Below are 26,026 nucleotides of genomic sequence, written 5' to 3'. Positions count from 1 at the left end.
CCAGGACTAGTTATGCTTCCAAACCTCCACTGGAGATTGAATTACTGACTTCAATTCTATTAGGTACTGGATCAGTTAATCATGTGGCTGCTAATTCTCCACTTTCCTTAGTAAATTGGTTAGTTCTGTAAGGTCCTAAAAGAGTAATACAACTTCTATAATAGCCTGATTTACCTAAAACTAAGGAATAGTATATTCAGCGCTAACAGAGAAGCCCCCGGCATTTTAGATACTAGGGACTACACACCAAGGTGAAGGCTTTAGGAGAATCTGCCTAATATGATGCCAGACAAATTTGGTAAATTAGACCCATGGAGTCCAGAATATCGTTATTCTGAAATGAAATGCAACATAGTTGAAACTCTGTATAACTTCTGAAATTTCTATTGAATTATTTTTTAAGAAAGCTTGTAATCTTAGTGCAGCAAAGCTTTCCAAAATGATTGATAGTCATAGTCTAATATAATTGTAAATCATGCATTTATTTTTCACTTAATATACAGTTTCTCTTAAGAAGATATAGAACAGGTCAACAAAGGTTCATATTGTAATATTTCATCCTAAGGCTTTTCAAGGATTGATTTAGTAACTGTGAGAAATGAAAAACACTTTTGTCAAAATCCTAAGAGCTATTGGAGGCAAATACAAGCTTGAAAAATGCAAGCATGAGAAATGCAGGGGATGGAGCTGCTCACAGTAAGCAAAATCTTCTCTTTCTTAAGTAGTATATATACAAAAGTTTCCAACACTGCTGTCATTTGAATCCTAACATTTTTCCTGGGCTGTGTTGCTCTCCTAATGTGCCTAGTGGAATGAAGGGAGAAGGCTGGCAAAGCACAGAGCAGTGGAAAAGCCATGGATGGAGGAAGGGTGGCGGAGCCAGGAGAAGGAGGCCCTACCAGCAGTCTCCCTTGTGACTTTGGGTAAGTCTACGCTCGCCTGGCTGCAGTTTCCTTTTCTGTGCAGAGGGATTTAGTCAAGGTGGTCTCTAGGGCTTCTAACAGAGCTGACTTCTGGGTTCAGTGTGGCACCCATTCTCTGATACACAATCACTCTCCACTGCCCTTTCTTGGGGACCTGCCACCCCCACACAAACACAGAGACACACATCAACCCCAATCCCAAACGCTGGCCCTACTTTAAAGTGGAGAGGCAGAGCAGAATCCACAGAGAGCTCTAGGGCCAGCAGCCTCCCCAAGCATCCACTTAGCAACAATCGCCCTGCGACTTCCCCAGCTGCTTAATTAAATTACCCAGCCTCCTAAACATGTCCCACCTTGGAGGCTACACAGAGCCTCTGTGGGCTCTAACCTGATCCCCACCCTGCAGAGGAGTGATCTTTCTAAAAGGCAAATGTGATCGTGTTACTTCCCTCTCTCTAACGATTCAGTGGCTCCTCATTTCTCTATAGGACTTAATGTGGCATATAAGACCTTTCGTGATTTATTGATCTGTGTTGTTTACTTACTCATCTTTCTTTCTCACTATTCCTTTGTACTCAAATCTCCAATCGTATTAAGGTTCCTTCAGTTCCTAAAATCCTCTTGCTCATTCTCAGTCCGGGCATTTTGTGTAACTGCTCCCTCTGCCTGAATCTCACCCCTTTCCTAATCTGCTCCTCTTCTCTCTCGGGGCAGTCTCCTACTTAGCCTTCAAGTCTCAGCTTAGATGCCGTTTCCTCTGGGAAGTTCTCCCAGGTTGGGTTAGCTGCCTGTCTGCTTCCTCTTATAGCACTTCCCACACTGTATTGTGATAGTCTGTTTCCCCACACACTCTAAGCCCTCTGAGGGTCAGCACATCGTCTTATTCAGACCTGTGTCTCAAAAACCTAAAGCCATACTTCAGACTTTACTAGAGACATAATATGTATTCAATCAATGTTGTTAAATGAGTGGACTTAGAAGTGACGCGATCGGGAGCAGAAGATGGTTGAAGCTGGGTAATGGGTACATAGGGTTTTTTAATGCTATTTTTCTCCGCTTTTATGTATATTTGACATCTTCTGTAATAAAAAGACTTTTTAAAAGACATGATTTTTAACTTCTAAACAATGTATCTTATCTCTTCTTAAATTGCAATAGAGGAGAAACAGTGGCATAGATGCTGCCACAATTCCTTGTGCAAGCCTCCAGGGTGCGAGGTTTATTAAAATGGGTGTTCAGAGACGGTGATGCCAAAGGGAACACCAGCAGGTCTTCCTTGAGGAGCCTCCACTCCATTTTTCTCCATCGTCCAGGACCGGATCCACCAATTTCACACTGGTGGAGCACAAAAATCAACAAACAGGAAGATAAGAACAAGGGAAGGTGTTGTTCTGTCCAAAGTGGACAATTTGTGACAGGGCTCAGGAAGGTTGCTCGGGCTTTGTAGCTCTTCCAGCGGTTCCAAATAAACCAGGCTTTGTGGAGCGTCACCCGGCCGTGTGGGGCCCTGTCCCTCTAAGGCTTTCTCCCTCTGCTGGCCTGGCTGCCGGAGAACTTGTCAGCGGTCATTGATTTCTTTGAGTTGGACTCGACTGAATTGGATTGCTTTGCTTTGCATTTTAAAAGGGGTGTTTTTCTTGAGGAAGCTGGAGGTTGGCACTGACTTGAAATTACACATTTTGGGGGCATTCAGGATTCATAACTATCATTAATTTCCTTCAAGGCACATGAGACATTTGACTGAAGAAAGATTTTAACAATGACCTTAGCTTAAAGAGGTCACCCACGTGGTGGGAATGAAGTAAGGAAATAATGCATTTCTATCTACTAGTCAATCAGCCAATCAGTGTTGACTATGCTTTCATCATGTGTCCCAATGGCAGGTTAACAACTGTTGTAGGAGAAACTGGCTATAAATCAAGCACGTGTGTTCCAGGGGTTCCCGAGGACAGCAACACAGGACTAATGGGAAGCCTGGACCCGTGGATGTAGATGGTTTTTTTCAATTCTACGTATCTGATTAAAAAAAGACCTAATAAAATTATATGTGACAGGTATTATTGTCTTGATTTTATAAATGATATAAAACCAAGACTCAGAGAATTAAACCCGACTTGGACCTGAATTTAAAAACCAGTTCTTGCCATTGCAAAGACATTGCTTCTATGTCATCACCCTGCCTGGTGGCAGTTTGTACCTGGATACACAAAAGGATGCACATAACTGCACTTTTTCAGTTGGGATAAAGGATGTCTTCAAGTAATCAGACTTCGGTTAGTTCCAACTTAGCCTCAAGTTTTACTAGTTTGAAATGCTGCAATGCTTGAATTTCCACCAGATGTCACCATTTACCATTCTTTCACTCCTTCCAGGTTTGCCTTCAAAAAGTATTAGGAAAGAAGAGCCCGTCTTGCTCTGGGGCTGTTGCATCAGGGCACGCCACGTTGGAGGGCTGTGTGCCAAGAGGAAGCGGCTGAGCTCCGGATCTGATTCCGTGAGAAGGAAGTGAAAATGTCATGAGCCCTCTGCTGTCCAGATTTCCTGAAACCCAAAGACATTCATTTTTTTTCTCCCCCTTGTGATTTGATGTATCTACAAAACAGCCCATTTCTGGTGGGTGAGCCAAGCAGAGTTATAACCTGGCCTTTGGCCAAGACTGCATAGAAAAAAGGAGGCTTTGAAGTGAAGGGAAGATGACAGGAATGCCCCGGCTTCTCCGTAATCAACAGTAGAAGCCAGTGCCAGATGGGGCTGGGATTTGGACCAGGCTGGAGTGTGGCTCCTGAGGAGGGGCCACAAATAGCCTCAAACAGCAGTTCTCCCTCCTGCTCAGATTTTATATGCCCCAAATTACACTATTAGGAGTTCACTCTTGTGGATTTAATATTAGCATTCTCTATAGATTTTGTGAGTAGGCACAATATATTAATTCAGTTACATCTAAGTGCAAATGAATTTGAACTTTATTTTTTTTGTAATGGGAGAAACCAGGCCAGAATGAGACAATGGGCTGCCTAGGGTGTGCCCCGGGGTGCTGGGGAAGGGTCTGAGGTGAGAAGTGGAAGAGAGACAGGGAGGCAAACTTCTTTTACGTCTCAGTGTGGCCCAGGCTCGTGGACACGGTGCCTGGGAGACCTATGTTTGCTTCCTATCCCTCACACTTTCCACATCTGTACCTTGCCTATCTCGAGTATTGTAAAGAATGCACATGGGATAATGATTGGCCCCCAAAAGCCTGACTTTTGGCCCCCAGGGGCCAACAAGTGATGGAAGATGCCTGGCTTTCTTCTCCAAAACTGCAACTCTGGGAAAGGGGAAGCTTACAGATATTAATGACACTAGTAAGTTGTTAAAAATAGTTAGTTTGCAGGGGCTGGCCTGGCAGTGTAGCGGTTAAGTTCGCATGCTCTGCTTTGGTAGTGCTGGGTTTGCAGGTTTGGATCACAGGAGCAGACCTACACACCGCTCATCAAGCCATGCCTACAAAATAGAGGGAGATTGGCACAGATGTTCACTCAGGGACAATCTTTCTCAAGCAAAAAGAGGAAGATTGGCAACAGATGTTAGCTTAGGGCCAATCTACCTCACCAAAAAAAAAGTCATTTTGCAGCTAGTTTTAAGAAAAGACAAAAATAGAGAGTAGTACCTGGCTTTACTTGCTTATCATATGCTTATTTTTCAATCCAGCAAACTTGTTCTGCAGCAAAAGTATCTTCATAATTAAGTGCATGTCCTCCTTGGATGGTGCTGATGGTAATAAAGCTCTTTCTTCAACTGAAAACTTCAAAAAATATATCCTTCAGAACACGTGACCTTCTGGGCAAATGGCCACAGAGAAAAGTCTCATCTAAACGGGGCTAAATCAACTTGAGAAGCAGAGAGAGCAGATTTATTATAGAATTGGGGAATGTAGTGTGAAATTGGTAATATCAAATGCTTTGATCATTTCTTTCTAGTAAGGTTTTACTCATTCCATTTATTCCATTTGGTCATGTTTTGCTCAACTATTTTTACACAACCTCGAACAACTTTTACCAATAACTTATAGGTAAAAATATTCACATACCAGTGTGTCTGGCCTGACTCAAGAGAGCAGAGAGGGTCACACAAAAATGTCACAGTTCACCTGTGTCCCCTGGGGGAGGTGGGTGTGTCTGGTGACTCTAGACTTCAGTTGCTGTGGGGCCCATCCATAGATCTTTGCTAGACAGGGAATAAACAGAGGAAATGTGTGGATTTATGTCTGGGATGTGATTATAGAGCTTGAGAGTGATAGATATAAAAATGCCAGGACTCAAACATCTAGATCAGGCTGTCTTCTTCAAGTATCGTGGTTGCTTTGGGAGGCCCATATGCTGGTTGAAAGTTGCAGTCGCTCAAAACCTGTGCTGGACAACTCCTTTAAGATTGTCTCACAACCTGCAGGACAGCCAAGGCTGATTGATCTGGGGGTAGATACTAGACCCATACGGGGCCAGATTCTCGCTCCTGGGCATTGGAAATGAGAACCTGGAGATGCAATGATGGGAGGCTGTTTGTTGGTGCTGAGGTATCTTTCTAGCATCTTCCACAGACTCCTGGGCCCAGGTTCCCGAGCTGGCAGTCTCCTGCCTTGCTGCTGTTTCCTTTAATCTTCTAGTCATATGCAATTTGAAAAGGGATTTACAAAAATGTGTTGAGACTATGCTTATGATAGTTTAGTTCATTTGAAAATGAATCCTTACAGTTTTTAGTGTTGAAAATTCAAAATATAAGCAAAAATATGTTTATGGAAAAACATATTTGGTTAGAGCATTGATGTCAAATTAAATTACTTATGGAGTCTTCAATTTGAGTTCCATTCCTGAATATTTGAATATATTCCAATGGTCACTACATGGTGTGAACTATTATCTTTCAACATATTTGCTTCATCTTAAAATTCCTTTTCTCAGTCATTTCAAATGCAGTAACTCTAAAACCATTCTATAGAAGTTTCTAAAATAAACTCTCAAATGATACACATCTAACCTGAATTGCTTTTACTCACAGAATGGAAATAAATGGTTCATACAGAGCCTTTAACAACAAGTTTACTACCTACGGTTCCCAGGAAAGTTCATCTACATCTTTACCTTGCAAGAAGGCAAAACTTTAATGTAAATTTTCCAGGAAGTTTGCAGTGATTTTGCAGTTTTGTGAAGGCTGGCTTGATTTTGGCAGGAAAGCCGACATGATTTTGTGAGATCTTTTGAACAGTGGAAATGAGACTTCAATATATTTTTTCCTAACCATTAATTTAAAATCTGAGAGTTATAGAATTCATGAAAAGAAAATCAAACGTACACTGAGGCCCAGCAGGATTTTTACAGTACGTTTTTTAGACTTCCAGACAGGATCTTTTGCCATTTTTATTTATTTATTTTTTGGCTGAGGAAGATTAGCCCTGAGCTAACATCTGTGCCAGTCTTCCTCTATTTTTTTGTACGTGGGACACCACCACAGCATGGCCGGTGAGTGGAGTAGGCCCACACCTGGGATCCGAACCCGAGAACCTGGGCCACCGAAGTGGAGCACGCAGAACTTTAACCACTCGGCTATCTTTTGCCATTTTTAAAGATCTTTCTGAAAGGCCAAGGCCAGTTGTGACATCCAGTGAATGTCTGAAGCATATACCAGCAGCTCCCACTGTGGTATATAAACAGAATATGGAAAGTTGTATTTGTGTATTTATTTGTTGTTTAATTTTAAAGGATAAATTCTAAGCTCTAGTCTTTGAGATTAAAAAAAGTCTTTTTATTATGTTAATTCTCAAAATATAAAAACCAGAGCAAACATACTCACGAGCCCTCATATCCATCAGTTCATTTTAACAATTACCAACATATTGCCAATTCTGCTTCATCTCTTACCAACACCACCCCCCGCTTCCCCTGGATTATTTTAAAGCACATTGAAGGTTACATGTCATTTCTTCCAGAAACACTTCTTTGTGCCTCTGTGGGATTTTTTTTTCTTTTTCATCTTAGGTACTTTAGATGTGTGTATTTAACAAATTGGAATAATAACGTAAATGTTTATTGTGACCTTTCTGCTTTTCAATGCCATGATAAATACTTTGTGTGGATTATCTTGTTTCTTCCGCATAACAATCCCATGAGGTAGGTACTGGTATTACACCCATTTTATGTATGAAGAGACTGAGATTCAAGTGGGTCAAGAAACTTGCCCGTGGTCATAGACTGAGTAAGTGGTAAATTCATAACAGCAAAAACTATTTCACTATTTATTTGATTGTCACAGAGAATTCTGTTAAACCATGGTTTATTAGGCTAGTTTGTGGTTAGCCTATGTGTGGTTAGTTAGTAATGAAAATAAAATAAAATAATATCACATAATTCACATTCTCAGTAATCTTTTCAAAGCCAATTGCAGAGAGACTATCCAGAGATCTAGATTAGGAGAATAATTCCGGAGAAGTAGATGTCAGAGCAGAGGACTCCAAATGTAGTTTAGGACGATGTCCTTCCTGGGAATATGGTCAAATAAGATTTTTGAGAATACTTATTCAGTTATTTCAGTACTCAAATATGTCAATATTTCAATATTTCAACAAATATTGAAAACCTATGTGCCAGGTGCTCGGGAAAAAAAGCACTGGTGGGTAAGAACCAGCTAAGATCAATAAATTTCTGTCTGTGATTTAACTCTTCTTCTGAACTTGTCAGAATCTTTGGGATGTTTTTAAAAAAGCATAACCACAGTCCCACTTAAGCTGGATATTTTTCAGACAGTCAAGGAGACATTACAGATGGTCTCAGGCCTTATCTGCCTACAATTTAATAAAATAGGGCAACATTAACAGTAGTAAATAATCTTTTGAGCTTGCTCCAACCATGGTAGACACAGACTTCCTTACCTAGAGTCTGCTCAGCTATTGCTAGAAGTCTCCAAAGTGTCTCGATGTGCTGGTGACCAAGTTCTCTCAGCTCTCACCCACTACTCCCCGTCGCCCCCTTCCCGCTCCTCTTTATTTAGCACTGCCGCCTCTGACACTTGCTATATATTACCTTGGCAGCCACGCACCCAGTGGGCAGGGAAGCCTGTGCCCAGGATCCTGTCCTCCCCTGCTCCCCAAGTCTCAGGTGCTGCCTCCTGCGGTGGCAGCCTCTTCTGAAGGTAAAGTGTGCTGACACTCCCCCTGCAATAGATCGCTCTCCTGAAGGAGAAGGGAGCACTTTCTGTTCCCTGGGCCCCACGTCTTGCCCTCCCCTGCCACATCCATAAATAGCATTGCCAGGTACATTTAGTTTCATTCTTTCTTCTCTAAGAAAGAATGGTCTCAAGCCTCCCCATCTCCAGAAGACCTGCTCACTCCTTCCTGAGGCCTCTGCTCATCCAACACTCACCCATTTGTGTTTGTTTTCATAGCTATTGGGTTGGGTCTTGCTTTTGCTGACTTTCATTTGATGTTTTCTTAGTATTTCTAAGTGTGGCTGGGTCATGTATTATCCATATCCCTGCATATCTTAAAACGTCTTTCTCTTGCATTAAGTCAAGAATGACACTTGGTTATGAATAATTCTTGGGACACAAAGTTTTTTCTTCAAGCCTTTCTAGCTGTAAATCCATTGTCTTCAGTTATTTAGTGCTTCAGAGAGTTATAAGGTGAAGGTCCTTTTGTTTCTTTCTAGGTAATCTTAGTTTTTTCCCCTCTGGATATTTATAGAAATATTGTCTTAAGTTTTGAAATTTGAACATTCTATGAGGATATTTCTAGGTTTAGTTCTATCTTCATTAAGTTTGCTTGGAATACAATATGTATTCTTGAATTATTGTCTGAAATCTTTATATCAGGAATATAAAATTATGTATTTAAAAAATTTGATTATTGCTGTTTCATCTGCCCAGATCCCCTTTTTATCTATTCCTTTTATCCATCCCTAAGGTGAATTTCCAAGATGCGTCCTCTATATCTATTATTTCTTCTCTCATAATTTTAATTTCTTAACCTTTCTCCTCTGTGTTCTGATAGACTTTTCTATTTTGATATTTTCTATTCTGATAATTTTAATTTTTGTGGTGTCCAATCTGCGATTAAAAGTCTCCCTCCCTTTTTAAATTGGTAACCTTATGTCTTATCTCCATGTAAAACTTCTTTTTCTAGAATGTTTCTTTTTTTTGTGACACCTCACTAATTTCAGAAATGCAACATCTGCTTGCATATTATAATGAATATAACTCAGGTATGCATTATTTAACTTCTTCTGTTTCCTACATGAGTATGCCATGGTGTTACAGCCAACACCAACCTATAGCAAAGCCTCCAGTGGCAGCAGAAAGCATTCTGGCTCGGTGGGCAGAATCACCAGGTGGTATTCCTGACGTGGGGCTGCACAGACGCCCTATACGGGCTTCCACTGAAGTGTGAATGTCCTCCCCTCCCATAATCAGGGAGGACAACACCCTCCACAGGGCGTAGCAATGCCACGGTACCTGGAAGTTATGAAGTGTTTGAGACTACCGGGACACCGGCAGGGAATAACGGGCTTGTTAGTGAATGCCCTGCTGTACCCGAGCCTGGTGTGACTGGTAATGTGTAGGAAGCCACACAGAACCATCAATTTTAGGATCACCGTCATTCACTTGTGTTTTCAGAAACTTTAGGTTTATATTCTCACTAACGAATGAAAACTCAGGCTAAGTTAGAAAATGACATAATGCCATTTATCGTTTAACCCATTCTCACTCAGAAAAACTCAGAAGAGTGAAGAAACCCATTAAAATACTATTGATTTTTGATAAAACAAATCACTTTGTGGTGCTGGTGAAGATGTTGGCCTCTGAAAATATAATCCAGTGGAGAAACTCAATCTTTAATGTAAAACTCTGAAAGACAATTATTTAAATGTTTAAGAAATTGGCAAACATGACCAACACTTATATTTAAAAGTTTTTATCTAAAACTTTGAAGAACAGGACTGATGTGGATCTTCTTTGTATACTGTTATTTTCAGAGTAGAAAAGTCTCTACTTCCACTGTGGAAAGTGAAGATGCTCACATTGTGTTTTAGTAAGCAAACACTTGGATTTTTTATACGGTATTCCCACTGGAGGAGTGAAAAAGTCACACTTTTCCAGAAGCTTCACTTTGTGGTAGTTGATGAAAAATAATTAATGATCGAATTCTTTAACTTCAGAGGATTGACTTCTTAAATCAATTGGAAAGCGCAGATATACATTATACATTCTTTATGTATGTATGTATATATACATATCTTTTTAAAGATATACATTCTTTTCTGAACTATAAAGGATGTGTGGGAGATCAAGATTTGGCCACTCTGAAATATATCTCTTTACCTTGATTGTTTTCTCTGAAGGACATTTGACCTCCCCCACTAACTGCCTAAAGAATTTGACATGGTGGCTCCTTCCTGGAACAGATCTTCTATCATGATGGCTATAAAGATAATGTAAAATAGATGTTACAATGGGAGGGGCACCAAGCCTCTTTTATCAAAAAAACTCTGTCTCTCCCTGACCACATTATCTATAGATGACCCCGAAAAGAATTGTCCTCCTGCCCTCTGAAGTCCCAGGCCATTACCCACCCCCAACACGCTCCTCGCCTTTAGCTGCAATACTTAAGCAAGCAGCTTAGACAGAGGGACGAGTTGCTCATTTCTGAGCTTCTCCCATGTATACATGTTATTAAACTTGGTATTATTTTCTCCTGCTAACCTGTCTTGTTGATTATTTGGCCAGCCAGAAGAACCTTAAGGGAAAGGGCAGAGGGAGATTAGCCCTCTTCCCCCGACAGTTTTGGCGTAGTCGCCAGGAGCCACGCTGGCTGGCAAGTTGCCTTCTCTGGCTGGAAGACCTGCCTTCTCCCTGGACTACTGCAGATGATGAGATACGGGAACGCCTGACGAAAGCCGGCAAAAGGTAAGACTTCTTACCACGTCAGCCTCCCGGAATCTCTATCTGCGGAGTCCGGCGGAAGGAAGTGGTGAGAATTTTTTCTCTTTCTAAATTTAGATTGGCAGGAGAAAATATTTGGGAAACTAGTTTCTTGGGCTTTTAGTGACTCTTGGTTTAAATTTGGTAGAGTACTCTTGGTTTTGATCTTGATCCCTTTTCCTCCCAGAGTAGTCTCTGTCTTGTTCTGTGTCCTGAGAACTTGGCTTTGTGACCAGTGAGAATATTCTCCTTGGTCTCCACCATACGGAAGGAGCATTTACCGGAGTGCACCTTGGTGGCCAGTCGAGTAGACTGGGGTTCCGAACTGTCTCTTTGTCCGGCTGTGCCAAGCTCTCAGGGGAGTTTGTCATAAAAGGCCCAGTCCATAAGGGCTTTTGTCGTCTTTACCTTCGTTGCTTGTTAGTGCTGGAAAAATCCCATTCCAGTATCGCCTGCCCGGTGTCACAGATTAGCGGGTCTGTGACTGGAGGCGTCCCACACTGTTGTGGGAGACCGGAGACACCGTTTTCACTACACCATCCTTACCGCCTGTGCAACGAAGGTCTTTACTTTCTCTGAATATCTTTGGGAGTGAATTCTCTGGATCCAGGGGGCTACATCATCTGCGCCCTCACCAGGGATGCCTCTTGCATCCATGGTAGATTTATTCTAAGCGTGGAAAGTTACCTCCGGGTCTTTCCTTAAAAAGGCTTATTGGTTCGAGTCACTATTGGAATAAATATACAAGTGAAGATCCTACTGTCAATGGCCAGACGACGGATCCTTTGAATTGGAAAAACTTCTAAATTGGGGGAAAAAAAATGTTTTGAGAGCTCTCACATAATTGCTTAATTGGTACCTAAAAATTAAGGCCAAAAAAAAAAGAAGGAAAAAATTTGACTAGTCTTAAGATCTTGACTCAGGTTACAATTGAATTGAGAACATGTAAAAGTGTAAGTGTTGATAAGATTATAAAGGTTGGAATGTTTGAGCTAATTTTATATAAAGCGGTTACATCAACTTTGCCTGAGTATGTTTTAAAATGTCTGACTGGGAATGCTTCCCTTGTCCAAAATTAGAAGACCAAGACCTATTGATAAAAATCTTAATGATAACCATGTTTAAAGGTATAAGAAGTGATAAAAATTGCATGAAATTTTGTAGAAAAAAACTGATGTTATTTCTATTACAGAACTGGTTAACAAAAATAGTAATTTAAATGATGGCTAATTTTATCTAATGTCTTATGAAGTCTTGTAGGCAATCTAAATAATTATTGGGAATAAGTAACTAAATAGTTGTGAAAAAGATGAATGTTGGATGAACTTTAAACAATAATTATGTGTTACGGTGGTTACAGCTTCCAAACTCTTTTTGGTGACTTAAAACTTGAGAGTTTTGCTAAGTTTTATGATAAAAATTCTCTGAGTATCATCATTTCCAAATAACATAAGATATTAGACATAAATTGCTAAATGTACATTTGTCTACTTTTGGCTTTTCATTACAGGAAAACTAAAAGGTGTTTTGGGTCTATTGGTAAACATGTGTTTTATTAAAAAATTGTACTATAAATTAACATATTTCTAGAAATTATGAAGTGTTTATAAATTTTCCAAGCCACAAGATACTAATGTAAAAAAAAGTTTATAATTGTTTAGTTTTTACTTACAAATTAAGGTTTCTAAGGGTTAAAATTTCTAATTAATATATGTGATTGAGGCTACTAAAAATTAAGAAAAATATGTCTGTGTACAAGGAAAGTAAGATGTATAAAGAAGGAAAAAAAAAGGAAATATTTTGTTTGATTGATTAAGAAAGATAAATTTGTCCTCAAGTACTAGGAGGGAAAAGAAAGACATGGGACAAATTCTGAATGTAAGAGGAAAGTTATAGAAGGTTTGTGGAAGAGGAATTCTGGAAAAGGAGTTTTATGCATGGTCAAGTTGGCTAAGATTGAAATGAATTTAATTAAGTAAATGAGTTTTAATAGCAGAAATAAGCTGGTGCAAAATTAAAATTTGGTCTTCTGTCTCTTAAAAGGATAATTTGCTTAAACTTGATAAAGAGGTTACAAAAGATTTTTCTTTACCTTTGAGTAAGTCTACCTAAAAGACAGAAAAAAAAAATGTTAAAATAATTTCCTACGTTCAAAAGACTGAAGTCTCTCTATTAAGGCTTTTTGGACTATTAATGCTCTGTTTGCTTTGACTTTTTATATTTTTGACAAGCTCCCCAAAATTCGTATCTTAAATAAAGTCTTTATTTTTACTTTTTTTTCTTTGAGAATTTTCAAAGGGCCCTGGAACTTCTCAAAGAAATTTGCTCTCTTCCTATAAGGGGAAAGATACTAAACTTATTAGGCTTATTCAATATGTTCAATTATATGGAAAGCATTGTCAGACCAGTGATGATAAGCCTGCTTAGGTGCTACTATGTGGGCAAATGTTATTGACATAGGTGTTTTAAAATTGTATAACATTACTGAAATTCTGATCTGTCCTGGTTATCAGTCATAATTCTGGTTATTATTATTTTAAAGTGTTGTATGTCACAAAATTAACCAAATTTCCTTGTCAATTGCCATTTTGAGGTCTTGTTGTTTACAGACTTATTTCTTTGCTCTAAAGCTTTTGCAAAATGTTTCAACTTCAGAAAAATTCATAGAAAGGACTCTGACATTTACACTGGAACTGTACAGGTTTCTGACAAACTTTCTGATCATAAAACTGAACTGGGTAAAAAAAATTATAAAAATCTGATGGAGAGACTGATAACTTCATAAAGCTGCTAACAAAAAGATTGGGATCAAGAATAGATTACACAGGACTGAACCAACTGATAAGGATGATTATAATTTTTATGATTTTTCGTTTGAAGTATTGCTAAATTTTTAATGTTTTTTCAGATTTAAGAAAAACTTTTTCTCTTTTCTCCTGAGCTCGCTATGACTTATAGCAATTTGGTAAATGATACTTTTATAAGTAAAATTGAAATATTTATCTTTTTCTCTCTACCTGATCCCTCGAATTTAGAAACTCTTAGTAAGTAAATATTGTTGTTTTCATGGCAATATAGTTATTTGCATAAGTTCAATAAGAATCTGTTCTCCTTATAACAGGACACAATTGGAAACACTGGTTATGTTACCAAGGTTGTAACTGGAACATCATATTTGCGATATAACCCTACAGCTTTTGAGGAATGAAGATTTGACTTTATGGAATAAAGCCACGTGGAAATATTGGCCTGGTACCTTATGTTCCAAGCAGCACTTACCAGGATAAGTAAAGAATGTCACTTATCTGGCAGGTACAAGGAACCGCGAAATATTTTGGGGGAACCTCAGAAGAGAGGAATTCACCCAAATCTGTAGGTATTGCAGGCAAAGTCTGATGACAAAATCCTTGGCTTGGCTTTCCTGGCCTCAAGAGGCCTTTGAAGTTCAATCTGAGATTCCTTATAAAAAGTTTCAGCAAAGCAGATTTAAAAGAGCTTATATGATTAATTGCTATTCTTGCTGTACTTATGTAAGTAATTGTGCCAACTCTACTGGAACTAGACTTATTTTGCAAACTAGTTAGTTTTAATTTGGCTATCTTAATAAAAATGAGGGTGATTTTAGAGAGAAAAATTATATTTCAGTAAAAACCATAGTATACATTTGTGGATATTAGATCCTAGTTTTGTTAATTGTCTTTTGAGGTTTTTCTTTTGTATCTATTTACTGGACTGGATCCTGATTTCTTCTAGTCTCCTGAAATATCTGGCTACAGACGTCCAAACTAACGTTTTTGATTTTTCCATCATTTTCATTTAGAATCACTAAAAACTGAACCTGCCCTTTTTCCTGAAGCCTTACAAACTAAAGCTGATGGACTTGATACTAACTTAAGAGATTACTTGATGACATCATCAGAGACATTTTAAACTGCAGAAGATGCTTTGACGCTGACATCTAAAATTCTTCTTCACTGGCTGTCCTCTGAACTCAAAAACTGCTTTACAACTTGCTCCAACCATTAACCTTGTTTTTCTTTTGTTTACATAGAAATGCTTCTATTAAATACTTGATTGCTTGCTTCCATAATATAGGCGTAACCTTGAGAGCCCACCTACATCACCACCTTCCAAAAGGAACTTAATTGAACTGATCTATTATCAGGACTAAGAAATGTGTTCAGTGAGATGAAACAATCTACCAACTCAGCATCTGGACTATGAAACTTCTTTAAGTTTCAAAAGGACTGTGAAACTTTTAGTTTCAAAGGCGGGACTGTGGGAGATCAAGATTTGGCCACTCTGAAATATATCTCTTTACCTTGATTGTTTTCTCTGAAGGACATTTGACCTCCCCCACTAACTGCCTAAAGAATTTGACATGGTGGCTCCTTCCTGGAACAGATCTTCTATCATGATGGCTATAAAGATAATGTAAAATAGATGTTACAATGGGAGGGGCACCAAGCCTCTTTTATCAAAACAACTCTGTCTCTCCCTGACCACATTATCTATAGATGACCCCGAAAAGAATTGTCCTCCTGCCCTCTGAAGTCCCAGGCCACTACCCACCCCCAACACGCTCCTCGCCTTTAGCTGCAATACTTAAGCAAGCAGCTTAGACAGAGGGACGAGTTGCTCATTTCTGAGCTTCTCCCATGTATACATGTTATTAAACTTGGTATTATTTTCTCCTGCTAACCTGTCTTGTTGATTATTTGGCCAGCCAGAAGAACCTTAAGGGAAAGGGCAGAGGGAGATTCTCCCTCTTCCCCCTACAGATGCTTCACACTTTTTTTTTGGTAGTCATCTGAGTTTTCTGTTAGAAATTAGAGATTAGGGTTGAGTGGAGGGTGTGGTGGGGCCTATAAGTGCTTATCAGTACCTTGGTCTTCTCTATGTTTCCAGCCTCCTTGGCATTCAGATTGGCTACGTACCTGGCTCTGGTTAATAAAGGTGAACATGAGTGGAAGCAATGGGATTCACCTCCCACAGAGGGAGTTAAGCTTCCAGTATGCCTTTCCCACTCTCCCTTTCCTGAATATGCCTCCAGAGCCACCTTGGACTCACAATATGGCAGAGCCACAAGATGGAAGAAACCCTAGTCCTGGGGTCACTGCTTAGAGGAGAATAGCCTGACTTACTTCACACTGTGAGTGAAAAATATGCTTTTATTTGCAAGCCACTGAGATTCTAGGGGTTTATTGTTACTGAAGCATGAGCTAGCCCTCCTGACTGATGTAGATGGGTTGTCTGAGTTGGCCTACTTACACTGAGGATCTAACATTTGGTGTCTTGTGTTTTTGCCAGTCAAGGTGAATCATATTTGTTATTCATGAAAATTATGTGAGAAATTTTGGCAGTTGCCTTTTGCCATTCACTTTGAAATCGATCACCATTTCATTTATTATTTTGAAAGTCGTTAGCTGGTATCTTAGATGCTTCATCAAGGTTAAAGAGAGTCCAAATTAGCTATGTAAGCAAAACTCTGAGATGATAATAATACCGTTCATGACAATCTGAAATACTATTTGACTTTATTTTTGTTTTGCACAATTTTGTGTTACACAATTGTCCTGGATTCTGTGAGTGAGAGACTGAGTAATTGAAGAACTTTTTTCACCTTCCCAAAGGCTACCTGCACCGGCTTCTTTATGGTCCCCCTCAAAGGAAGATAATGTGCACATAGCTCATTGAGAATTCAAGTCCCTGAGTCCAGGGCCGGCTCCGTGGCTTGGCGGTTAAGTGCGCGCACTCTGATGCTGGCGGCCCGGGTTCGGATCCCGGGCGCGCCCCGAGGCACCACTTCTCCGTCCAACCCGAGGCCGAGTCCCACGTACAGCAACTAGAAGGATGTGAACCTATGACATGCAACTATCTACTGGGGCTTTGGGGGGAAAAAAATGAATAAATAAAATCTTAAAAAAAAAAAAAAAGTCCCTGAGTCTGGAGCCTGGTGAGCCAGACTACCTTTGGGTTAAAGACAGCCATACTCCCTTTGCCTCATCTGGAAACACCCTACAATAGGTACTGGAGGATTGCCGATTAACACGTGCAGGCTTACTGTGGACGATGTAATCATGACAGACTTCCAAATGAGCCTTTTCCCAAAGAGGCTTGTGAACATCTTCAGTGTTAAACTAATTACTACAGAATTCTCTTCAGAGGGCCTTCAAAAAGATAAGAACCAACTTTGTCCTTCTCAGTGAACCTACTCTTTCACGAATGGAGGCAGGATATAATAATTTTGTCCTCTGAATACATTAATTTTAAGGTATTAGATACCAGAAGCACAATTCCTTTCTTACTAAGATATTCTTCCTTTCTTCTTTCCTCTATTTTTTTCATCACACAAAGCTCCATTGTCTTTGTAGCTACCCTTTGGGGCTTTGAAATTGATTTTTCTCCTTTCAGTGTATAATGTCTCAAAACAAGTGCTTTGATCAGCTGCTCAAGGGACCACACATCTGGGGCAGGAGAGCACTTAGACGCCTGCACTCTTAGAGGGGCACTGACGTTGGAATGATATGAAAAATAATTTTGTGGAAACAACTTTCTTGTTTAAGCTCTGACCACTTTCATTACTGAGAAAGAGTGCACGCACACATATACATGTATATCTATATCGATCAATTGATTGATAGATAGATAGGTAGATATTTGACTTTTGCCAGCGTGGCTGTAAAGTTTTCTCTCTTTCATGAAATCCTGCCATTTTAGGCAACATGGGTGGACCTTAAGGGTATTATGCTAAGTGAAATAAGTCAGATGGAGAAAGACTAATACCATATGATTTCACTCATGTGGAAGATAAACAAAGAAACACATAGATATAGAGAACAGATTGGTGGTTATCAGAGGGGAAGGGGGGTGAGAGAAGGGTGAAAGGGGTAAAGGGGCGCATGTGTATGGTGACAGATGGCAACTAGACTTTTGTTGGTGAACATGACGCAGTCTACATAGCAGTCGAAATACAATGATGTACACCTGAAATTTATATAATGTTACAGGCCATTGCTACTTCAATAATAAAATAAAATAAAATGTGTACTACAAAAAGAAGCTTTCTCTTTCTCATGTCTATCACTTAGGAAGAATGCCTGACCCGGGTGCACCCTGCCTCCCACTTGCACTCCCTGCCCTGAATGAAAGGAAGCAAAAATCCTTGTGGAGAAAATAATTCTGAGTGTGTGAGTGTGTGTGCGTGTGCATGAGCACACATATGTGTGTGGGTATTAATTTATTTTGTAGTAAATTAGTGACCCATGTTGGAGTACTTTGGGCAGAATGCACAGGGAAGACACTAGTAAGAAGGTTGGCTTCAAATCCACGCAATTATGACCTACTTTCTAAATCACTGTCAGAAGCAGTCGAATTAGTATTGAAATCAGTGTCAGAAAAACCTAGGTTCAAACCACCCTCCGCTGACTTCACACATGTAACCAACAGTATTTCCAAACTTGTTTTGTCACCTCTAAAACAGATCTAGCGACATCAATGCTACTGACCTCGTGAAATTGGTTAAGGATCCAAATGGAAAGAACAACCAGAAGAACCATAACAATAAATATAGGCAATTGTTGTGTTAGTACCATTAGTCTAAGCTGCCTTTGGAGGTTTGTTGTTTTTAACTTTTTATTTTGAAATAATTACAGATTCACAGGAAGTTCCAAAGGAAAAAAAAATGTGCAGGTGATCCCATGCACTCTTCACTCAGTTTCCCCCAGTGGGAACTTCATAAGTCTGGTACAATATCAAAACCAGAAACTGACATTGATACAATTCAAAGAGCTTATTCAGATTTCACAAGTTTCACGTGCACTCGCGTGTATGTGTGTGTGTAGCTCTATGCAATTTTATCGCATGTCTAGGTTTGTGTAACCACCATGGAAATCAGGATAAAGAACCGTTCCATCACCACAAGGCTCCCCTCTACCCCCTCTTTGTAGCTACATCCATCAACCTCTCTCCATCCTAGTCTTTGGCACCACTAATCTATTCTCCATCTCTCTAATTTTATTTCAAGAACGTTATATATATATAGGAATCATAGAGTATGTGACCTTTTGGGACTGGCTTTTTTCACTCTGCATCATCCCCTTGAGATATATCCAAAGGATAGATATCAATAGTTCATTCCTTTTGTGTATCAATAGTTCACTCCTTTTAGTTGCTTCATAGTGTTCCATAGCATGGATGTACCGCAGTTTGTTTAATCATTCATCTCTTGAAGGACTTTTGGGTTGGTTCTAGTTTTTTTTTTTTTTTTTTTTAATTTTTAATTTTTCCCCTAAAGCCCCAGGCGATAGTTGTATGTCACAGTTGCACATTCTTCTAGTTGCTGTATGTGGGACGCGGCCTCAGGATGGCCGGAGAAGCAGTGCGTCTGTGCGCGCCCGGGATCCGAACCCGGGCAGCCTGCATCGGAGCGCACGCACTTAACCGCTAAGCCACGGGGCCGGCCCTGGGTTGGTTCTAGTTTTTGGCTGTTATGAATAAAGCTGCTATGAACATTACCATATGCAGTGTGCGTGAACATAGGTTTTCATTTCTCTGGGATAAATGCCCAATAGTGAAATTGCTGGGCCATATGATAGTTGCATGTTTAGTTTTATAAGAAACTGCCAAATTGTTTCCAGACTGGCTGTACCATTTTGCATTCCTACCAGCAATGTATGAGTGATCTAGTTTCTCTACATCCTTGTCACCATTTTGTTTTGTCACTGTTTTTCACTTTAGCCATTCTGATAGGTGTGTAGTGATATTTCATCGTGGTTTTAATTTGCATTTCCCTAATGGCTAACGATGTTGACTATCTTTTCATGTGTTTGTTTGCCAGCTGTATGTGCTCTGTGATGAAATGTCTGTTCATGTCTTTTGCCCATATTTTTATTTGGATTGTTTGGCTTTTTACTCTTGACTTTTGAGAGTTCTTTATATATTCTAGATACAAAGCCTTTGTCAGATATGGGGTTTGCAAGTGTTTTTTCAAAGTCTGTATCTTGTCTTTTTATCCTCTTAAATAGGGTCTTTGGCAGAGCAAAAGTTTTTATTTTTGATGAGGCCCAATTTATCAATTTTTCCTTTAGGGATTATGCTTTTGATGTTTGAGAACTCTGCCTTGACTTACGTCGCAAAGATTTTCTATCATTTTTTTCTAGCAGTTTTATAGTTCTACATATTGTTGTACATTTAAGGCCATGATCCATTTTGGTTTAATATTTTATGTGGTGTTAGGCTTAGGTTGTGAGGATCTTGGAGGGTTGTAACACGGGCCTTGGATGTCTAGACACATTTTAGCCCATGTTCTCCCTGTCTACTTCTCTACATTCCTCCATTCCTATTTCATGTCTACCTTAAATTTCACCTCTTTCACATTTTCATTAGGCCTTTTTCAGTTGTTTTACTTCATATTGATTATATTCCATCCCTAGTTTCTTACTGCCTTACTGATTGAATTACATTGACATGAGTCATGCCAATAATATGATAATATGATATGATGATAATATGTTGATATGTTTGTCTTTCCCAATATATCGTGAGTCTGTAGAGAGAGAGGAGCATATCTTTCTCTTTCTCAAAATCTAGCTCAAGGCTTTGGGGATAGCAAGGACTCAAGGACATTTGTAGAATTAAAATGAACTGAGTTCTGCCATTCATATACTTGCTATAAGAGGGACATGTGCATCTATATTCAGATGCAATATAGGAAGATTTTTTAAAAAGGCAAAACTGAGTGGAGAGGCCAGTAGCATCCCAGCTGGATCTCTCCTGACTGCCCACGCCCGCTGCTGCACAGGCTGGAGCTGGTGTACTTGGGTTAATGAGGTCAGGATGGCAGCTTGGATCGCCTGGCGCCCGCAGTGCAGTTGATTCCAGGACGCTATGGAAAGGTACTGCTGATTCTTAAATACCTTTCCAATTCATTTGCCTATGGTTCTGCTTAAAGCATACCCTCAAGACAGTTTGACTTTGAAATTATACGTGTGTGTCCATATATTATACATATTTACACACACACACAACATATGTATATTGTTGTTGCTGTCTGTTTCCTCAGAGGAGCCTCCAAACTCTACCTTCTAGAAATCTCTTTTGCACGTGTCGCCTAGATTTAGATTCCCATTAATTAAGGACTTCTGGCCACGATATCCCATTTCATTCTAGTTTCCTAAAGACCTAGTGCTTAGGTGATAATAGGGAGTGTGGAAATTCATGTATTATTTGTTCACAGATCTCTGAAAGCTTAGAAACAAAGGTGAATACATTTCTACAGAAAAAGCTTCCTAATGACTTTTTTTAAAACTTTTTTTCTCCTATGCCAATTGATTAAAATAACATCAGGAAAGGGGCAGATCCAGAGAATTAAATAGAAAGTCTCCAAATAAATGATGATTATTATCAGGATATGAGCTGTGGCACAGGGACAGATGAATTTTCTAGTGTTTCAGCAGTTGGATGGGTTTGCTGTAGTATGATTTTGCAGCATTTAATTCTAAGCTCTGCTCATTATTTGTTAGACATTAACACATGCCTGTCCCCCTCCACACCAAATAACCTTTAAGAGATGGTTCTATTAATAGTTAAGAGGATTTACAGACTTAAACTGTACTTTCTGCAAAGATACACACAACACTGAGCAGGAAAATTGTCACTCTTTGGGAAAATAATATTATCTAGCGGTGGAAATTCATGCTTAGGAAATCTACCTTAGGAAACCATGAATTTAGGAAAAACACCCCTTGAGCTCAATGTTCTTATGTTTCTGTATTCATTTATCAATTTTTTTCTCTACCAATTTTTATAAAAAGCAGTCTATAATTTTTCTTTCATTATTATATGGGATATAATCTTTATATCAGAGAAAAACATTCAACGGTTACTAGCAATTGCCACAAAAATCTATGTCTAGGTCGTCTGCTTTTTAAAACACTACCCCCTGAAACAAACAAAAATAATTCAATAGTCATTTGTATTGGTAAAGAGAAGCTTTATAGGTTGGAGAAAGCTAGACAGATCAGGTAATTATCATCAAGGTTCTAGTTTTTCTCTTGGCGTTGGTTTGAAAACATTTTTGAGATATCGTCACTGAGATAAAGTGAGCAATGGCACTAAAGCTTGCTTATGGTTTATATTCGTTCTGCATAAGCCCTTTCCTTGTCAAGAAAGGATCATGGATTGTGGAGATTGTCTTACCTGGACATCATGCCCAGCCTTGGTCCCACCTTCATTTTCCATGGCTTGCTGAATGTTTGCATTATATCCCTCAGCCTGAGGCAGGGGCAGAAATTGCTTCCACATAGATGGCCTGGAGAAATGTTTCTGGAGGCACTCTTGGTTCTCTTGGGAAAGCTGGGGCATAATAAGGGCTCCGAATAAGTCCTGTGGCCTGATTTTAACACTGGCTCCGGGTCCACTCTATTTCTCTTCTTTTGGCTGATGCTGGGCCATCTCTCAGTCTGCTGAGGGCCTCCCTGGAAAGTTACACCAATGGAAGCAAAAGAATTATCTATTTTCTGGATCAGCAGCTTATCCGCAGATCCTTAGTGTTCTATTCCAGGTAGAGCCTCCTATTCTGATTGTCTGGGTGTATTATGACTGCCCTCTACAGGTAGAAATGTATTCCTAATTCTAATCCTAAATCAAAACTGAAAGAAATGATGTATTGTCTAGTCTATAATGATAAAGGAAATAGATTGTTCTGCAAAATTCTGTATTACTAGTTGTGTGATAGGGAATAGTGCTTGACAATCTTGGGCTATGCAATCAAGAGGCAGATGGTCCCCCTAATCTGTCTAGGTTTCTTAAGAGGTCACTTTAATAACAGTCAGCTTCATAGCTATAAACGTATGCTAAACTCGTACCCAAACTTAAGCCCAAGAATTATTACACTTTCTATTTATGCCACGTAGAGTGAATTAAAGTGATTTTCTTATGAGAAAATATTACAAATCTTATGCACGTAATAAATGACTTGTACCCGGAATATATGAAGAGCTCTTACAACTGAAAATGAAAAAAACCCAACTAAAAATGAGTGAGGTGTCTAAATAGGTATTTCTCCAAAGGAGATATACAAATGGCCAATAAACCCCTGGAAAGATGCTCAACATTGTTAGCCATTAGGGAAAGGCAAGTCAAAATCACAATGGGATACCACTTCACACCTGGTAGGTTGGCTTTACTCAAAAAGACAGTCAATAACATGTGTTAGTGAGTATGTGGAGAAATTGGGACTCTCATACAAAGCTGGTGGGAATGTAAAATGTGGCAACCAGTTTGGAAAACAGTTTGGCAGTTCCTTAGAATGTTTAACATAGAGTTACCACATGATCCAGCAATTCCCTCTTAGATATCTACCAAAGCAAGAGAAGTGAAACACGTGAGCACAAAAAGACTTGCACACAAATGTCCAATAATTGGAAAAAACCCACATTCCCATCAAACGGTGAATAGATAGACAAAGGGAGGTATGTCCATCCAATGGAATACTATTCAGCAATAAAATGGAATGAAATTCTGACATATGCTACCACATGGATGAACCTTGAAAACTCTATGCTAAGTGAGAGAAGCCAGGCACAAAAGTCCACAAAAGTTGACACTTGAGTCGACAAAAGTCGAACTCACTCAAGGCTCACTTACATAGTTGTTGCCAGGATTGAAAAGCTATTGGACTAAGGATGTCAATTCCTTGCTGGTTGTTGACTGGAGGCAGCCCTCAGCTCCTGCCATGTTGGCCTCTCCTTGGAGCAGCTCACAACTTGGCAGCCTGCTTCATCACAGTGAACAAGTGAGAGAACCTGAGAGAATGCAAGCAAGACAGAAGTCACAGTCTTTTGTAACCTGATCTCGGAAGTGACATCCCTTTTGCCGTATTCTGTTCCTTAGAAGAAAGTCAGTAGGTCTAGCCCACATTCAAGGAGAGAGGATTTGGTAAGGGCATGAATTATTGGCAGGTGGGGATCATTAAGAGCCATTTTAGAAGCTGTCTACTACAGTGGCCATATTTTTAAATTTTCAGATTGTGGGAGATTGTCCTTATGGCACCAATGGTGCAGTGTAATACAATGAACTTACCTGGAAAATCCTGAAGCTTGGTTGCCATAAGAACTTAGGGCACTGGTACAGTGCGTGAGTGAAATCTTGTGTGATTGCTGTTAGACCTGCTTTGGCAATACCAGTGCAGTCAGAAGCTGTTAGGATAGTTGGTTAGAGTACTTTGTAAAAGCATCATGGTGTCAATACTTAGAGTTACTGTTAGGCCAAAGTAGGTCAGTTTCTTGCAAAAGCCTATTGTATGAAAGAGAATGGAAAAACTGTTCTTTCATTAAACTAATAATTTATTCAATGAGCTGCAAAAGCTTCTTAAAGTCCTTGTACAACTGAAGGTAGGCTGGTAGCATAATCTTCACTAGGAGGCAGTATGTTTTTCATGATAAATCATCTTTTTAGAATAGGATTTCCTTTGACTAGAACTCCTCTATTTCTATGGGCAAATGTAAGTTCAATTCACAGTTGGGAAGAAAATATTGGAAATGATGATGTTTGTAACATTTCATATATTTCAAACTTAAGAAATTCCTTTGAAATTTCATAATTTTTCCACCTCTGATCACTTCTAGGTGGTATATTTTCTCCAAACATATAATATGACCCTATTCTAGTGAAAAAATTGTTAAAGATATGGGCTATTGACTTAATTTGATGAATACATTAATTATTACTATTATTTTTCTCCTGTCAATACAGTTTTATCTTATTTCCCTTATGTCATTTGTAAGTAGTAAATCTGGAGCTCAATTATGAAGAAATTACGAAACAGCTCAGAGGATACCTTGCATATGCTATAACATGTAATTATGCCAGCTGAGGTCACCGATAGACGTGTTGAAGAGATCAGGTAAGGGAAACAGCAGCAGGGACCACCTGCCTCTTCTCTTCTCCCTAGTTCCAGATAGATATCTGGTAACACCATGATGCTTGAAGAAAGCCATCCCAGCTGACCGGTGTAGCAGCCCGTTCTGCTCACTGCCTTGTTCCTGATTTTGTTCCACACCCCTCTGAAAAGAGGAGTTCTTTCTGGAACCTGATGAGACCTGCCGCATAATGACAGGTCTGCGGCTGGGGAGGTACAGGCAAGATGATGTGCAGAGCAGACCTGATCACCAGCTTTGCTTGGTTATGCAGAGAAACATGCTCTGCATTTTACTTCTCATGAAGTAAACTATTTCATGTTAAAAATGACAACATTTTCAAGTGGGTTAAGAGTAGAAAGAAGGAAAGGGACTCATTCAGAATCTAAGAATCAATCTTTCTCCCTTTTGCCTGGAATGCCCTTTGCCTGTTTCCTAATGTGCCTGCCTTGCTTAGGACTAGTGCAAGTGTCAGTCCTTAAATGGAGCCCCCTGACCTCCCCCTTCTCTCAGTGAGCAGCAGTATCAGCTTCCTCTTCCAGGTGCACAGAGTAGTTCTAGATGCATCCCTGCTACTGCGCTTGCTGAAATTATCTGACTATATCTGTGCTCCTCAACTTGACTCTGAACAACTCCAAAGAAACCTCAAAGAAAATTGGAGAGACTGTCAAACTTCGGATACTCAATAAATGTGTCTCCAACTGAATGAGAAAGAGAGGGATTAAGTATGCTTGCTCTCGCATTTTGTACCTGTTCACAGGAGTTTTAGTCTCTCTCTGTTGTCAATGATGTTTATTCATACTTTGTTCTGGTGGTGTGATTAAGTGGCTTCATTTATATTGTGTAATAGTCTGCTCGGGCTGCCGTAACAAAATACCATAGACTGTGTGGGTTAACCAACAGAAATTTATTTTCTCACAGTCCTGGAGGCTAACAGTCTGAGGACGGGGTGCCAGCATGGTCAGGTTCTGGTGAGAGCTCTCTTCCCGGCTTGCAGACAGCCACCTTCTTGCTGTATTCTTGCATGGCTTTTCCTCAGTGCTTGTGCATGTTGAGAGAGAGGGCTCCCTCTCTGGTGTCTCTTCTTACAAGGGCACTAATCCTGAGGGCCCACCCTCATGACCTCATCTAACCCTAATTACCTTCTAAAGGCCCAATTTCCAACTACCATCACACTTGGGTTTAGGGCTTCAATACATGTATTTTGAGAGCAACACAAACATTCAGATCATAGTGTTAAAA

The 26,026-nt window shown here is 39.6% G+C and overlaps 1 protein-coding gene and 1 long non-coding RNA gene across 3 annotated transcripts in view; one reads left to right on the top strand and one right to left on the bottom strand.

Moving 5' to 3' along the window:
• RGS20 (regulator of G protein signaling 20) overlaps positions 1 to 22,229 on the bottom strand; it is a 111,291-nt gene extending 89,062 nt beyond the window's left edge. The window contains exon 1 of one of the 2 annotated variants that reach the window (XM_058528704.1): positions 22,065 to 22,229. In XM_058528704.1, coding sequence (XP_058384687.1) covers positions 22,065 to 22,229 — 165 coding nt within the window. The remainder of the gene's footprint in view (positions 1 to 22,064) is intronic. The other variant, XM_058528703.1, reaches the window with a different exon arrangement.
• LOC131396477 (uncharacterized) lies at positions 13,816 to 14,979 on the top strand. Its single transcript, XR_009216571.1, has 2 exons — positions 13,816 to 14,241; positions 14,686 to 14,979. It is a non-coding gene; the product is annotated as an uncharacterized LOC131396477 (long non-coding RNA).
• Positions 22,230 to 26,026: the final 3,797 nt, after the last annotated feature.

Source organism: Diceros bicornis, chromosome 33 (assembly GCF_020826845.1).
Source record: "Diceros bicornis minor isolate mBicDic1 chromosome 33, mDicBic1.mat.cur, whole genome shotgun sequence".
Taxonomy (NCBI): Eukaryota; Metazoa; Chordata; class Mammalia; order Perissodactyla; family Rhinocerotidae; genus Diceros; species Diceros bicornis.
Note: the sequence above shows the minus strand (reverse complement) of the source record. Positions and strands in the feature narration are given on the sequence as shown.